General features: G+C 43.5%; 2 protein-coding genes across 6 annotated transcripts in view; one reads left to right on the forward strand and one right to left on the reverse strand.

Annotated features, from left to right (window-relative positions):
* TINAGL1 (tubulointerstitial nephritis antigen like 1) overlaps positions 1-17583 on the reverse strand; it is a 203240-nt gene that overhangs the window by 23150 nt on the left and 162507 nt on the right. The window lies entirely within an intron of this gene.
* The window catches only part of COL16A1 (collagen type XVI alpha 1 chain), a 130144-nt gene that overhangs the window by 16900 nt on the left and 95661 nt on the right, over positions 1-17583 (forward strand). For all 5 annotated transcript variants that reach the window (XM_081870356.1, XM_081870357.1, XM_081870359.1 and 2 more), the window contains exons 3-4: positions 6326-6400; positions 7519-7636. In XM_081870356.1, coding sequence (XP_081726482.1) covers positions 6326-6400; positions 7519-7636 — 193 coding nt within the window. The remainder of the gene's footprint in view (positions 1-6325; positions 6401-7518; positions 7637-17583) is intronic.

A 17583-nucleotide genomic window follows, 5' to 3' on the forward strand; every position in this document is an offset into this window, starting at 1 on the left:
GGAGACAACTTGTAGATGTGGGGAATCCCGCCACCAAACACTCCATCTTGAGACAGTTTAAAAGTTTTTATTCACTCTTTCTGTCACATTGCTTTGTATTGATTTGAACCATTTCTCCCTTGCCTTCTGCCTGGAGTTGTTTGGGTGGCAGCTAACAGCTTCCCTCTCAAAGTCACTGTGGATTTTTGCTGCAGGCCAAATGGTTGTGATGATGGCTCTTTATCTAGAACGTTCCGCGCTCTCCTTTTGCTGCACAGAAAGTGCCCCAAATGATCTCCCAAGGGCATCCTATGGCCCACACTAGCACATTGACTTCCCCTTCCCGTTGTTGTTGTTTAAATAGTCCTAGCAGGAAGATGTTAAGCAGATGTTGTAGCCTGGACCTCAGAAGTGCCCTCAGGAGCAGTTTTTCAGGAGCTGTGATGTCTCTTTATAGACACATGCTGCAGTGAACCGTGGCCACAGCTGCACACTGGCTGTGATGATGCAGCTCAAGCCAACACTCCAGGGAATGCCGCAGTTTCGAGATCATTCATCAGGGAGGAGTCAGTTTCTGACTTTGCAGCTCTCTGGTATGACACCAAAGAACATTAAAGAGAGCTCATCCTAATTTCAGCATCCTAACCCTAATTCCAAGAAAAGTCAACCAGATGCGTTGAAAGAGGGGCGAATCTGGCAAATTTCAGTTTCTCTCTATTTCTAATTTTTCCAGTCCTGAAGTCAGTTTGCCACATTTCTGCACCACTAGGATTCATCAGCTTTTTAGTGTGCATTGTTCCTAGTTTTTACATAGTTCTATGCTCTAATAGACACATGGAGGGGGCTTGCAGGACTGCATTGCAAAATGGGTGTGGTGCAGATTTGTGGTTTACACATTGCTTTGAGAAATGTGAATTGGGTAGATTCACATTAAAATAGGGAGTGAACCAAATTTCTCCCCCATCCCCATCTCAGGGTGAAAAGGCAGCAGTACCCCCCCTTGTTTTCATTGGTGCAATGTCTTCAAAGATACACTGCCTCTGATTGAGGAAGTTTCATTTAGATAACCTGTCTAACCATGAACTTGCCTAATTGTGAGCTTCCCTTTTAAAACATTGCCAGTGTCCACGGACACATCCTGTGGCAGTGAGTTCCATAAGCCAGCTGCGCTTTGTGTAGAAGTCCTGTGTTCTTCCTTATTTTATTATTAAATGTATTTATATCCTGTCTTCCTCCAAAATCAGGATTCAAGGCAGCTTACAACATTTAAAACATTACAACATCATCATAAAGTACAAAGTGATAATGACAGACTAGTTAACGATAATAGTTAAAATATATTAGAACACATTTAATAAGATATTAACAGACTTAAGAGATAGAGGAGGCTTTTCTCTCCCAGATCTGAAATTGTATTTTGAAGCAGCATGTCTTGTTTGGATACGGGATTGGATAAAATTGGAAAAAGAAGAAGAGTTAGAACTAGAAGGACACAACAATAGATTTGGCTGGCACTCATATTTATGGTATGGGAAAGGGAAAAAACATAAAGGCTTTTCAAACCATATAATAAGAAAGTCATTAATAAGAGTGTGGGAAAAATATAAAGATCTGTTAGAGCAGAAAACACCATGGTGGCTGTCACCCACTGAAGCATTTTCACTTAAGTCGACCAAAAAAGTAAGTTGACATATAAAGAGTTGTTAACAGAAGAAGAAGGTAAACTCAAACAAAAAGAGTATGATGAGCTGAAAGGCTATCTACAAAGTTGGTTACACCATAGGCAATTAAATGAAAATTTTAAGGAAGACAATCTCCAGTTATACAATCTCCAGATTTAGTTATACAATCTCCAGATTTCAAAAAGAAATAGTGGAAGAGAATGTTAAATTGTTTAAAAAAGCATATAGTATTTTATTAGAGTGGGAAACCAAAGATAAAAAAAAACCTTATTGGATCAGAAACACAGATATTTCTGCCAAGGGAAGAAGAGGTAAGAGTAATGCAGAAAGTACCACATCAATTTGAGGCTAAGACCTCCTGCCCTCCTGGGGCAGGTGCCAACTGACTGGCCTGGCAGAGATCATGGAAAAAGGAGTAGTGGAGAATTGGGTGGAATTAATCCTCTTCTTCTTAATCTGTTCCAGAAGTCCGTTCTTAAACCAAAGTGTTCTTAAGCCAAGGCGTGCTTTCCCATAGCAGTGGGGGACTCAATTTACAAATGGAACACACTCAACAGGAAGCGGAACATATTCTTATTCCAAGGCAAAGTTCACAAGCCAAAACACCTACTTCTGGGTTTGCAGCATTCTTAATCCAAGTTGTTCATAAACTAAGCTGTTCTTAAACCAAGATATCACTGTGTGTATTTATTTTTCCCAATGAATATTTAACCACTTTTTTTCGACCACATATATTGTTAAGGACAATGTAATGTACCATGGATGGATTCAATGTCATATTAAACATTTTCTTTGTGACTTATTGTTAACATGATCTTATTTTATATTGCTAAAGCTGGTTAAGTCTGAAATGTACTTGTACTATGTTTCAATCTTGTAAAAAAAAATTGTGTAAGATACATTAAACTTAAAAAAAGAAAAGACAGGAAGGAAGGAAGGAAGAAAAAAGAGGCTAAATTGTCCATCATCCAAGCAGATCCCAAAGTGATGTTGAATAAGAACAACAATAATATGCAATAAAAGCATAACATAATCCATCACGAAACAATAAAAGCTAAAAGACAACTGCTGAAGAACAAAAAGGAGGACCAAAGATGAACGTAGCTTCTTTAAAATGCCTGGACAAATGATGTCTTAACATGGCGCTGAGAGGACTGTGAGATCAATACCAGGCGAATCCCTCTAGGGAGAGTATTCCAAAACTGGAGCAGTTTAGGGCTTTAAAAGTAAGCCCTTGAATTGGGCTCAGGAGCAGATAAACAGCTGGTGAACTTATTTAATAATTGATGTAAATGGCTTCACTTTCCTACACCAGGCAAAGTACTTTCAGCCAGATTCTGAAACGTTGGGGTCACCTTCAAGGGCAGCCCTATTGTGTAACACATTTACAGTAGCCTAACTTGGAGGTTTCCAGAGCATGGATCACTGGTGTTAAGCTATCCAGTAAGTGAACTACAATGACAGATGCTAAATGTTAAATGCTAATTTGGCATTCTGGGCACCCCCTAGCAACTTCCTCACTCTCTTAAAGGTAAAGGTACCCCTGACCTTTAGGATGACTCTGGGGTTGCATGCTCATCTCGCTCTATAGGCTGAGGGAGCCAGTGTTTGTCCACAGACAGCTTTTCTTTCGGGTCATGTGGCCAGCATGACTAAGCCACTTCTGGCAAACCAGAGCAGTGCACGGAAATGCCGTTTACCTTCCCACCGGAGCGGTACCTATTTAGCTACTTGCACTTGACATGCTTTCGAACTGCTAGGTGGGCAGGAGCTGGGACAGAGCAACAGGAGCTCACCCTGTTGTGGGGATTCGAACTGCCGACCTTCTGATTGGCAAGCCCTAGGCTCTGTGGTTTAGACCACAGCGCCACCTACGTCCCTCTTACTTCACACTTAATTTTTCTCTTCTTAGAAAGAAAGAAAGAAAGCTGGAGTAACCCATTTTCACTTGGGTTGGGGCACTCCCCATTAGTGGGATCTCCCTATTTTCCAGTTAGAGACCATCAATGTGTCATAGATAACTTGTAGGACTTTGCTCACTGAGACCAAGTTCATTCTCCATTGAGCCATGAAATGTACTGGGCAGCCTCAGGAAATGTCTGGCTCTCAGCCTAACCTACCTCATTGGGTCATTGTGAGAGTGAAATGACATGACTCCTTGTGAGGCACTTTGAGCTCCTTGGCCAAAGGGTGGAATTCATAGGCGATGAAGAAATGCTTTGCCTCTCGGCAAGGATGACGCGGAAGGTTTGGAAAAAATGTGCACATCTTTTACTTATCTGTCTCAGAATATCCACAAGAGAGATGCATCATCCCGGGTGTCATCTAATGTGGAAACTGGATAGGGATCAACCCTCGTTTTGCCAGAGGCACCTTGAAGGAGCTGAAAGATATCTGTGCGCATGCAGCGTGGAGCTTCCAGCCATGGCTTACTCTGGTGGCTGTTTTAGATCTCAGCAACATTGCAACGCATTGATAAAATCTAGAGTATTTTTTTTATGTAGTGCAAATAACTAGATAATCTTTGGGGACAGAGAAAGCTTCACAACAGTAGCAGAAATAGTTAGGAGGGAAAGGGGAACTGGGTGGAGCATGGCACCACCTGCATTTTATACACATTAATTCCTGTTTATGGAGAGATTAAAATGAGGGGTTATTGTCACCAGTGCTTTTTTCTGGGGGGATGCAGTGGTACACATGCCCCGAAACATTTTGTGAATCTTTGTACTTTTGTCCATTTACTGTATTTATTTTTTCCTGATTTGAACTATAAAATGGTGATTTTCTTGAGTCAAAGTGAGAGTACCCCTAAACATTTATTTAGGAAAAAAGCACTGATTTTCACTCTCCTTTTTTAAAAAACAACAACAACAATCCAAACTCAGTTGACTAATTGTATGAGATTTAGGCCTGTTTACCTGAATATAATGGGACGCGGGTGGCACTGTGGGTTAAACCACAGAGCCTAGGGTTTGCTGATCAGAAGGTTGGTGGTTCGAATCCCCATGACGGGGTGAGTTCCCATTGCTTAGTCCCTGCTCCTGCCAACCTAGCAGTTCGAAAGCACATCAACGTGCAAGTAGATAAATAGGTACCGCTCCGGCAGGAAGGTAAATAGCACTTCCATGTGCTGCTCTGGTTCGCCAGAAGCGGCTTAGTCATGCTGGCCACATGACCGGAAGCTGTATGGCGGCTCCCTTGGCCAATAAAGCGAGATGAGCGCTGCAACCCCAGAGTCGTCCACGACTGGACCTAATGGTCAGGGGTCCCTTTACCTGAATATAAGCCCAACTAAATCCAGTGGGACTTCTGAGTAGAAAAGGGATTTTCTAATAAGATTTCAGCCTTCATTAATCAACAGAAAGAGCCCCTTGTTTTGCAAGGGGGAAAGGGTTGTTTCCAACTAAGTTTTACTCAGAGTAGACCCATTGAACTTAATGGGCCTATTTATTTCAACAGGTTAACTCTGAGTAGGACGAGCATTGGCCACAACCTATCCTTGCACAAGGCATGTTCAGGACATTTTGTTGTGTGGGTCAGAGGGCAAGACGGTGCCTCCTCACCCCATTCCAAGTTTTGAAGCCAGGAAGACTGGTACCTGAATATTACTTCACTATGGGTAGCATCCTGCACCACACCTGAAGAGAGCAGGCTAGTTTAGGAGATGCGGGGCAGACAATAGTCACACTGTCCTGTTCTACAACACCTCCCAATGCTCTAACACCTCCCCCTGTTCTCTAACACCTTCCCACTTACCCAGAAGCTGCCACCTGAGGCAGCTGCCTCCTGCCTAATGGTAGGACTGGCCCAGAGGTCTGCATCTTGATTCTGTTCCCCATCTGCACAATCCGTGTGCCTTGATTTTTGTCTGTGCAAGGCTCTAGTGCAATCAAGGCTACCATGAAATGTGAATGGTCGGCTTACCTGCTCATCCTCATAGCCACTTTGTTGTGATGGCGTCTTGCACGCGTCTGCTTAATTTCTGTGGGGATATGTTGTACCCAAGCCAGCTTTCAGCCACAGGCTTGCTGCCGGTTGGGTGGGACTGCTATGAAGAGAAAACAAGGTTTCTGGTAAATGCATATCAAAGGGCTGAGTCATTTGCTTTATACTACACTATTATTCATTGCCTTTGTTTTCGAAATAAAGTGCAACACTGGAGTAGAAGGATGTCGCATGGGGTCTTGGCAAGGCAGGACTTAGCGTCATAGCCAATACGGAGATTTCTCAACAGTTCCAAAGTTCATAGCAACACCCCCTAATTCTGTTTCTAATTGTTACTCAGACGCACTTCCCTTTGTAAAACAAAAGAACAGACTAACAAGTTGCAGCTTAATTTTTAATGGCAGGTTACATGGGCAGCTTTCAAATGTATTACAGAGGTACCGTGGTTTACGAACTTAATCCATTCCGGAAGTCCATTCTTAAACCAAAGCATTCTTAAACCAAGGTGTGTTTTCCTATAGCAGCGGGGGATTCAATTTACAAATGGAACACACTCAACAGGAAGCAAAACATGTTCTTATTCCAAGGCAAAGTTCACAAACCAAAACACCTACTTCCGGGTTTGCAGCGTTCTTCATTCAAGTTGTTCATAAATGAAGCTGTTCCCTCAAACCAAGGTGCCACTGTACTCAATCCATGTTCAATGCACTGTCTTGCAGGCGAAAAATGTCCACAAATGCAAAAGGAAGGTCTCCGGCTGGACCAGACTAGTGACCAATATGTAAACATAACTGGTAAGTTTGTTTTGTCTCTCCAAAAAAATTCTTCTCCTCACTGGCCTCTGGCCACAACCTCTTTCCTCCTTAGGAATTTGCAAGGGGGCAGAGATAAATCTATCTAATCAGGACCCATGGGTCTGAGACCCAGCAGAATCGGGCAGGAAAATCCACTTAGCTGGGGGGGGGGGCGGGCAGCAAAGAGAAAACAAAAAACCCACAAAGTCATGCAGTCCAAGGAGTGTCCATGAAGCTGCCTGAGGATCTCTTGCAGTGTCACAGGCAGGACTGGCAAGCGTTCTGGTCTTGAAGCTTGGAAGAAAGATGGGCAGTGTGGAGAGTAACCCACAATGACCTAGCATTTCATAGAATTACAGAATCATAGAATTGTAGAGTTGGAAGGGACCCTGAGGGTCATCTAGCCCAACCCCCTGCAATGCAGGAATCACAGCTTAAGCATCCCTGACAGATGGCCATCCAACCTCTGTTTAAAAACCTCCCATGAAGGAGAGTCCACCACCTTCTGAGGGAGTCTTAGCCTCCCGAATTTGTTGGAGCAAAAGTGCCCGTTGTCATTTTTCAATGCCTTTCCTATTTAAATAAGTGAAGTTCTCCATCCCAGGAGGCATCAGCATTTGATCTGCAATTGTTTTTACACATGCGAATGCTTTGACATTGTTTTTACAGCAATGTAATTGTTCAATATATGTTTTCTATGGTAATGTGAAAATTGCTTTGAGATCCTTCACAGGAAGTGATTCATAAATGAAAACTAATGAAATGAACACTAATTGATTAGTATCAAGCTCAACAGGGGTTATATAATATGCATGTGAACAAGTTAAATGTGACAGGACAAGCCCTAACCAAAGAATATTTTAAAATGTGGCATTCCAAAAATAAAACTCTCAATCAACCAGGGAATACATTTTTTAAAATAAACAGACAAAAAAAGGGATGAACTGTGGGGTTTTTTGTAATGCCACACAGAGCCTTTCACTTTCTACTTTCTCTCACATTTTCGGAGTTTAACCTGCCCCAGCAACTTGTCTGTAAAGGGAGAATGGGAACTTGGGCGTCGGTATGGGAGGCTGGAATCTCAAGCTATGCTCCTTTCTCTTCTTTGTCTTTGGCAGGATTTAATCTAATTAAAAGGTTTGCTCTGCTGAAGACCTCAGCCATTAAGAAGATCCGCAACCCCAAAGGCCCAATGATCCTGCGACTGGGCAGCACCCCTCTGGTCCGACCAACGGAGTGAGTATGCCTGCTCTCAATTCCAAAAACTAGTATGTGGCTGCATGTGCCTCAAGTCATCAGTGCAGTCGTTCAAGTTACTAAGCCAAGTGGGTCTTATTTATTCCCATTTAGGAACTGAGTATTCACTATTGCAGAGATAACAATAGAGCTTATTGTAAGACCCTGCTGGATCTCTGCAGACCTGCTGGATCCCTGCTGGTTCTCACAGTGGCCAACCAGATGCCTATGGGAAGCTCACAAGCAGTACCAGAATGCAACAGCACTCTTCTCATGTGTGAATCCCAGCAACTGGTATGCAGAGGTGTACAGCCTCCGGCAATTGCGCAACAACCTTGCAACATGTGTCATGAATTCCCATATTGTGGATGGGGCTAGCAGAGGTGCACAGAATGATTTGCCCCAGGCTTGGTGGAATAGTGGTAAATTCTGAACCTGCAGAAATACAGTGTGGTGTAGTGGTTAAGAGCGGTGGACTTGTAATCTGGTGAACCGGGTTCGCTTCCCTGCTCCTCCACAAGCAGCTGCTGGGTGACCTTGGGCTAGTCACACTTCTCTGAAGTCTCTCAGCCTCACTCACCTCACAGAGTGTTTGTTGTGGGGGAGGAAGGGAAAGGAGATTGTTAGCCACTTTGAGACTCCTTAAGGGAAGTGAAAGGCGGGATATCAAGTCCAAACTCCTCCTCCTCCTCCTCCTCTTCTTCTTCTTCTTCTTCTTCTTCCAGCCTTTTGAGTATGTACCTATATCTTCAAGGTATTCTGTACAGTGCAAGAGCTAACCATAGGGACAAATATTAGGAATAATTGGGCAGGAATAATCAGGTGCACAAATAAAAGATGAGGGGAGCACCTGGTTTGACAGCAGTACACGAGAAAAGGATCTAGACTTGCTCTCCACTGCACCTCAGAGCTAACGTGATTCAGTCTGCATTGGGTTGTGGAGGCTCAGCTTCAGATCCCCACTTCTGAGTGTTCTTGGGCCAGTTGCTCTGCACCGGTCAGCTTAGCCCACCTCATGGGCTTGTTGTAAGGATAAGTCAGTGGCCTGTGAGTGGGAGAACCATATCTGCCCCTTGAGCTTCTTGGATGAAGGCAAAGGAGAGGCCCATGTGCTTTCATGATGCAAGTGCTGGACTAGGCTCGGGGAGATCCAGGTTCAAATTCCCACTCAGCCATGATGCTCACCAGTTGACCTGGGGTCAGTCACCATCTCCCAGCCTAACCTTCCTCACAAGGTTGTTGTGAGCATGAAATGGAGGTGGGGAGAGGAACCATGCATGCTGCCTTAAGCTCCAGTGAGGAAAGGCAGGATGCAAATGTAGTAAATCGAATAGTCCTTGGGGAGTAGACATCTCATTGGGGTGTGTCTTGGACAGGGTGCCCAATGGGTACCAGCCTCAAACACAAATAAATTTACCCTGTTAACTCTATAAAAGAGCCTGCAGTCTCCCTGAGTAAGGATTGTGTGGGTGCCTCAGCCTCAGCCACAGCCTGATGGCTGGAAGGATGTTTTAATCCTAGAAAGTAAATCACAGCACAAGAGCAAAGGACTTGGGCCTTTTCCAGGGCCATTATGCAATCCCTGCACCATGTGTGTTTTCCTTCCTCCACTGAAACTTGGCAGGCAGCCTGACGGGTCTAGACGGGTAGATTGAAGCAGCTTAAGCTGTTTACTAGCTAGGCCTTTCCTTTCATCAGGACCCAGCAGCAGTGCAGAAAAAGCAGGCTTAGAAACTGGCTTCCCTCTTCTCCTGCCTCTGCATGTAGGACAGCCTTTAATGTCTAAAGGGGGAGGTGCTGCAAGGACTCGTCTCCTTTCCAGGACTTGCTTCAGTTCAGGCACTGGGGCTTTTGATCCCCATGAAGTAAATCAGAAAGCACAGCTGCACTCAGTTCCAAGTTTATGGGGCTGCTTTATTCTTCCTGTGCATTTTGGCACTTAAAAGTACACAGAACAGAGAAAGGCAAAACACACACACACAAAAAAACCTCACCAGTAAGAATCGTTTAAAATTTAAGCACTACTATACAATAAAATTAACATTTTGATAAACCTCATAAAGGTGACTTGTAACCAGAACTTAAAATAGCAACATAAGTAAAACTGAAAGCAGCAGGACCTCCAATCTTCACAAATGTCAAAACATACATACACACCCACCATGTCAGTTTACACAGTAGCCTCCCTTTAACATTGAACTTGGGTGGCTTGGGCCAACAGCTCTGTAGGCAAAGCAGGACCAGCAGGAAACAAGGGCAAGACATCTCCATTCTCAGGGAACTCTGGAGTTTGCAGATGGACATAAAATCAGTAAAGAGGGGGGGAAACATCAGTGGCGTCCCCCCGCTCCTATCCAACAACAGGAAAAACCATGCATGTATGCATGTGGTTGCATGGAAGTGAATGCACACACAACCCAGCAAGCCTGTTTCAACTGAGCCTGAAATGAAGTCTGGAGTGGTGCTTCAGACCATCCCTTCCTCCATACAGCCTCCCTCCTGCCATCCTACCTCATGAGGCCTGTAGAAGGAGATGCAAGAGGCCAGAAATAGCAGCTCCGCCTGGGAGGAACAGAACATTCCACTCGCCTGCAGCTGCAAGTTTGAGGAGGAAGAGGAGAGGAGAGGAGAGGAAGATTCCGCTCCAACAGTGAAGGGGAAGATGCAAATGGAAGAGCCCTGGGCACTCGGGCACATGTGCACAGCAGCAGCAGCAAAGGCAGTAGAGAACATACTGAGGACGGAACACAACATTTTGTTGTGCATCTGATTGCCGGGAAGACCTTCAAGTAAAAATGCTCCTCCCTGCCAGAACTCAGTATATCTCTTTCTCTTCCAGAACTGCCTACCTTATTCTCTCCACTCCCACCCAGGCTGGGGAGTGTTTCATAGCTAGTAGCCATCGGACATGAAAGACCATCAAGGCAACCAAAATGATCAAAGGGAAGGAGCAACTCCCCTTTGAAGAAAGGTTATGGTGTTTGAGACTTTCAGCTCAGAGAAAAGCTGTGTTAGATGTGGCATGATAGAAGCTTATACAATGGCACATGGCATGGAGAAGGTGAGTGGGGGAAAGTATTTTTTCTCCCTCCCTTACAACACTAGAATTTGTGGACATCCAGTGAAGCTGAACATTGGAAGATTCAGATGAAAATACCGTATTTTTCCTTGTATAAAACACCCCCTATTTTGGGGGACTCACGTTTAAGAAAATGGGGGGAAATTCCCCAGAATTGGTGAAGCAAATCACCAACACAGCAACCAATCAGCAGCTGCCATTACCGCTCCCACCAATCAACACTGACCAATCCCATGACCCAACTCTAAACTACCCATGTATAAGATGATCCAAAAAATTTCACGGTAGTCTCTAAGAAAAAACCCTCATGTTATATATGGAAAAGTACGGTGCTTCTTTACACAGCACATGTTTAAACTATGGAACTCATTCCTGTTAGAAGTAGCAATGTCCACTACCTTGGATGGCTTTAAAAGTGAATTGGACAAATTCATGGTGGAGCGGGCTATTGATGGCTACTATGCTCTCTGCCTCCATGGCTGGAGGCTTCTGAACACCAGTTGCTGGAAACCACATCAGGAAAGAGTTCTCCTGTGCTTGAATCCTGCTTGTGGATTTCCCACAGTAATCTGGTTGGCCACAGTGAGAACAGGATGCTGGATTTCAGGGACCTTTGGCCTGATCCAGGAGGCTCTTCCTATTTTCTTTGGTAAGGTTTACTTAAGCCACCATGTTCGGTGCCCACTGAAGAAGTATTTTCAACTATTAGCAAAATGGAAAGCCAAGAGGAAAAGAGCAGAGGATGATTGCAACACTAATTTAAGTGCCTTGGGGTTCCTGACACGGTTCCCCCCTCAACCACTAAGCCAGAGCACCTGCCCCACCCACACTCAGAAGATGTGGCGTGGCAGAAAAGAGACTAGTGGCTGCCTAGATCCCGATGGTGCCACCAACATCCAACACAAAAATATTCCAGCATGTATGATGGTACTTTGCTTTAATGCTCATTCAGACACCTGGAATTCAGCCTTCAGGGATGGAGGCTCTGCTACAAAGGATTGAGGGCATTGGAAATAGCTGGTGCACGGCAGAACAGTTGCCCTGGCTCTCCTTTCAGAGTGCTCCCCTCCCCTCCACCTTCTTAGCAATTGCCGCTTTTGTTCTGTTCCAAAGAAGACAAGTCTGTAGTTGTCTTCAGAAGGCGTGCAGTCACCTCTCAGGGGCACATCTGGAGTAGGACCACTCCGATGGTACCAGCTTCAAAGGAAACAATGCGGAGGGCCAAAAGAAGACAAAGACAAAGACAAAGAGGGAGTCCGTGGAAAATCTTACAACTGAATTCTGATTTCAGTCACCGAAACGCTCCTAAGAAATCGCAATAACTAAAAAGATATGTATAAATGTTTAAGCTTTCTTGAATGCCAGAACTGAAGGGTCCAAGCAAGGGGTGCTGCAGGGCCACCACTGAGAAGTCCCTGTCTTGCCATCCTAACTGGTTTCATTGGTCAGCACATAAGCAGGGGTTCAGAAGCAAATAATAGATTACAAGCAGGTTCATATGCATATATTTTCATATTTCAAGTATATTTTAAAAATTGTACACAATATCACACCCCTGTAAGGCAGGTCAGTATGACTATTGCTTTATTATAAAAGGGAGTCTGAGAAAATAGTGGATTGCTTAACATGGCTACTGTGCTATCTCCTTTCTTATCTCTCAGTTCATCTTGTGGGGCCTAAGGTGGAGAAGAAGCTCTAGGGCAGAGCCCTTGGTGAGCAGTGGCTGGAACCAAGCTGTGGAGTGAATCTGAAATTAGACAGTGGAGAAAAAGTAAAGAGATATATTTGCCTTTCCTTTTTGAATTTGACAGTGCCAAAACATTTCCTTTGAGTCCCTTGGGGTTTCTCTCTCTCTCTCTCTCTCTCTCTCTCTCTCTCTCTCTTTATCTTCATTGACAGTTTTTAAACAGTTTCTTAATGTAGGGATGGGCGCTGTGGCAGTTGGGAATAGGTGTGTTTGTTTAAACGCTTGGCTAGCCGAGGGCTCCTCTGTTATGATCTCCTTCTGCTGGTTCTTGTTTTGCCTTGGTGATTCATGAGCCAGGCACGATGACCCCACAATAAACACAGAGAGAGGAGCAAATGAAAGACAAACGACCTGGAGCAGGGCTTCCAAGAAGACAACAAGCAGATCAATGTGCATCCGGTACAATGGCAATGCCAGAGGTGCAGGGGCCAACAAGTATTAGTTCTGGTCTCATTCCTTTGCTGGGTAGGGGAGCCTGAGACCAGGGGACAGAAAAGCTCTCCACCCACACACTGAGACTGATGAGGAAACCGTCTGTGCAGTTCTTCTTTTTTTTTGCAAAGGCTGCTATCATTCTCCCCCATCACCAGGCACTACTCTTTACTCTGGCCTGCGAGACTCTCTTATCAGAAGTTGTTGCTGCTGCAAGTCAACAGTGGAAAGAACTCAGAGTTATTTTCCAGGTTAGGAAAAACAGCGGCGGCAATGGGCTAGTAAAGTGTGGCATTGGCACGCCTGCCAGTCTGTGGTGTGTTCAAAGCAGGGAGATTTCAACTCCTGCTCTTGCTGCATGCAAAGTGCTTGTCCCCTCCGTCCCAGCTCTACATCCTTTTCTTTGCATTCTCAGCTTGGCAGCAAAAAAAAAAAAAAAAAAAAAAAAAAAAGGATGGCAATTTATCCAACTCATGTGGAGCCTCCATGCAGGATACTGTGAAACTGCTTTCAGCCTTGGTTGGGGGCAACTCACAAGTTATGCAGCCTGATCTCCATGATTGCCGATAATTTTGATGAAGTCAGTGCAAATGTGGCCCACCAACCATGTGTGTCGGCCTGGCAGATGCTTGACGACCTCTCCCTGTTTTAGCAGCCCTAAGCAGAGAGAGAGAGAGAGAGAGAGAGAAACATCAGACTGTTTATCTTGCCTCTGGCTAGGGATAAGAGGATTTCCCCAGCTCCGTTCATTTATTGATCTGATGCTTTCCTTTGCTCCGTCTACAATTCCTCCTGCATTCCTTTACTGGGGAGAATTTCTAAAATTAACATCAGAATTGGCTCAGGGGCAGCTTCTCCCCTGCTTTCTCTTCCCTCTTTTCATCTGCATCTTTCTCCACAGCTGCAAACCACCACTGATGCAAACCACCAAAAACTGAGAAATCAGCACCACCCCTCCAGGGCCGGCCTGCCTATGAGGCGGGGTGAGGCAGTTGTCTCAGGTGGCAGACTGGGGGACAGTTGAAAGCAGCAGCAGATCCAGGCCCTGACGAGCACACTGCTCACCACGGCTACCACCACCACCTGCACCACCTACTTCTCTCCAACCTTGCCTTTTTCCTCCTACCTCAGGCTTCCTCAACCTCGGCCCTCCAGATGTTTTTGGCCTACAAGTCCCATGATCCCTAGCTAGCAGGACCAGTGGTCAGGGATGAGGGGAATTGTAGTCTCAAAATATCTGGAGGGCTAAGGTTGAGGAAGCCTCTCCCAACTCCGACAGCAGCTGGAGGAGGGGTCAGCTTTAGGGAGAGCAGCTCCAGTTTTGCTTTGAGCGGTGTAGCGTTTTACGTACATTACTTACTTGCATCTTAATGGAACACTCCACAAAATGATCTTGATCCAACCATGTGCTTCATCACATCATGTATACTGTTGTGTAATATCTCATCAATGCACCAGTATGCATCAGGGATTTTTCTTTTTTGAAAAAATGGATCCAAAGAACTGTAAATGCAACCATGCAAACAATCGAACACAGATAGGGTAGACACTTATGCTAAAGGGGGGAGTATAAATGCTGTTATGAAACAAATATGCTCATATTAAGATAGGGTGGTCATTTATGTTTTACCAAATAAGAGAAAATACATTATCAGAAAAAGAGGGCATAGGTTTGTGCAAATTTTGCATGCACTTATTTATATGTACAGGATTGTATACTCCAAAGCCTATGGAAAAATTCCGATGTAGAGAATTTTTGAAATAGCTTTCCTGTCCTGCGACTGATGTCTCCATTGTTTGGTGGCAGGTCTGATGTTTTAAAGGCCCCTGTCAGGTGGGGATAGAAAAATCTGTCAATTTCACTTCTCTCAGTTTCTCATTTTTCTAATCTTAAATTCAGTTCTCCATATTTCTAGAACAATTTGTGATTATTATTTTTTTTAAAAAAAAATATCCTCATGAAAATTAATAAGCCTTTTAGCGCAAATTTATCCTAACGAATCCATTTCTGTATACAGTTTGACTAACATACGTATTTTGCAAGCAATTTATCCTAATATACGGTATGTTTGCATGTTATTTTCAGTAATTTGTTCTTTGTCATTATGCACCCTTTCCCCCAATGACTTAATTTTTGCAAACATTGTCTGCTGGAAGAACTGCACTGCAAAATTCCGAAAAGTATGGATTTTGAGGGATGGCTACATTTCAGTGCCTGTATTGTCTCACATAGTGTGAATTAGGTAGGTTTGCCTTTCCATGCGAACAGAATTGAATTTCTCTCCCATCCCTGGTGGCAGAACTTCACCTCTTAAAAGTCAAAGGGCTCTGATTCTGACCTATGTTTGGCATCCAAATAACAGCTCATTCCTGACGCACCTCTACAAAGACCATGTGATGCAAGGGGAAGTCTCTGTAGTGGAAAAACTTGGCATAAATAACTGGTGTTGACCAAGCCCCAGAATTGGTCACTGATGGGCAATGAATGTTGCAATAGTAGGATGGATTCCACAGATGAAATTGATTCCTGCTCTGCTTGGCTTCCAAATCTCCTGATTCTGTCTGGACTGGATATGAGTTGTTGCTGCTGTTTTTCTTTTTGAATGTCCTGAGAAATGAACACAGATGTTAGTGGTTGCTGTTGCTACTGGAGCAAAATTGTTGGACTCACTCTATGTCTACCATGACCTCATTATAGTAATCCTTTTAAAGTGTTATTTATGGTTTTTTGGGGGGGAGAAGAAGCTTCTAAATGGTTTTTAGGGTTACCTCCTTTCCTATCTGACAGAGCCACTGTGCCTTTGAGCATGGGCAGAGGGTACTTTCGTGGTGTCCACAATAATGAGGGAAACTTTGCCTCTTGTTTTCATCTATTTATAATTTTATGTACTGTCAACACACCCGCATTGTTTTATGATTTAAAATAATGAGTTACAGTGTTATAGACATGGTGGTACTTGAGGGGTAAGGAAGAGGAGAGGGAAATAAGCAAAAACAGGCATCATGGCTGTTACATAAGTCTGTTCTGGAAGGGTCTGGGGCTAGCAAGAGTTCTCAGGAATGAAAATCATTGAGAGCTCCATCTGAGACACATTTACACTATAAGTTTCCCCACTAAGAATCTGGGAACTGTTAAGGATGCTGGGAATTGCAGCTCTGTGTGGCTCTTACATGATACATAGCTCAGTTGGCAGAACACAATACTTGTAACTTCAGGGTCGTGTGTTCAAGTTCATTGAGCAAAAGATTTCCACATGGGGGGTTGGACTAGATGACCCTCATGGCCCCTTCCAGCTCTACAATTATATGATTCTCATTGTTCCCAAGCCTGTTGAGGTGATGGGAGACAAGGCCTAGTTGGTACTGACCCTAAGAAATCTTTGCTCAACCCCTTCTTTGTCCTCTATTAAGCAAGCTCTTATGACTATTTCATTCTGAGGTGCAGTTCTGAATTAATTAGAGCCCCCAGAGAATGAATTCTAATTTAATGTTCCTTCTGTGTTTTATTATTCCATTTCATTGCTGCTTTGTTGTTTTTAGAATTGTATTGTAGATTTTCTTTGTTAATATATTTTTTATGATTTTTTTGCATGAAAGAAAGGAAACTCAACTAGAACTCACATTATGCTTGCAGTAAGAAATGATTTAGTGGGCTGGTAGAAGGGATTTATTATAGGCTGACCAATTAACCACAAATCCTTTGAGTAATCATCTGTCTTTAGATATATTAACGTTAATTAAAATAAATTGGCATATTGCACATGGATGCCTTTTTTGAAAAAAAAATGAAGAAAGTGAAAGATAGTTTACTGCTTAATAAACAAAAGTGAGCACTCATTAGAGGGAAAGGTCATTGTTAATATGTTCTTTTTCTTTCCATAAGTCACCAGAGCCAAAATAGCTGCAAAACAACAACACCCCGACAGAAATTGAACATTCACAATGAAATGGGACCCCCACCCCACTGAATAAACTACAGCTGTTGTTGATTAATCTGCCAGTTAAAGTTTCATTTCCATCTAACGTGTGTGTGAGCATATGTGTTCTTATGGACTGATACGCATCTTTCCCAACATTTTCTGTGATTGTTTAATTAGTCTCCTTGAAAATAAGGTGCAAGCTTTGATTCAGTGTCTGCTTGGTGTATTTGCAAAGAGGAGGCTGCTTTATAGTGAGTCAGACTAGTCATCTATGTTTTATGATGTTTTGTCCATGATTTTTTACTGAACTTTTTGGTGCACACCACCACAATATTTTTCTTATCAACTGGCAGTTCATAAATAACCGTAGAAACAAAATAATAATTTATAAGGCTACTTATAAACCATGAACTCAATACGAGGTGACTCCCATAAATGTGGGAGTTTACCTGAATGGCCAAGTTAACTGATTACATCAAAATGAAAGGGAAAAGACAAAGACAAGATAAATTAGCAACAAATTGGCAGCCATTTATTAAATACAGCAAGGATTCAGGGTTACGTCAAAATATATTGTGCTTTTACACCGTTTTGAATTCAGTTCTAGCAAGGATGACAAGATTATGGTGTAATATATTGTCAAGGGTTTTTGTTATTCTTTTCCACTTTGTGTGTTGGGGGGTGGGGGGAGCAGGTGACTGTGGTTTCTATTTTCCTATGGTTTCCCCCCCCCCTTTTCATTTCTTTACATGCACATATGTATCCCAAG

The sequence above is a fragment of the Podarcis erhardii genome, assembly GCF_964252035.2.
Source record: "Podarcis erhardii genome assembly, chromosome: 7".
NCBI lineage: Eukaryota > Metazoa > Chordata > Lepidosauria > Squamata > Lacertidae > Podarcis > Podarcis erhardii.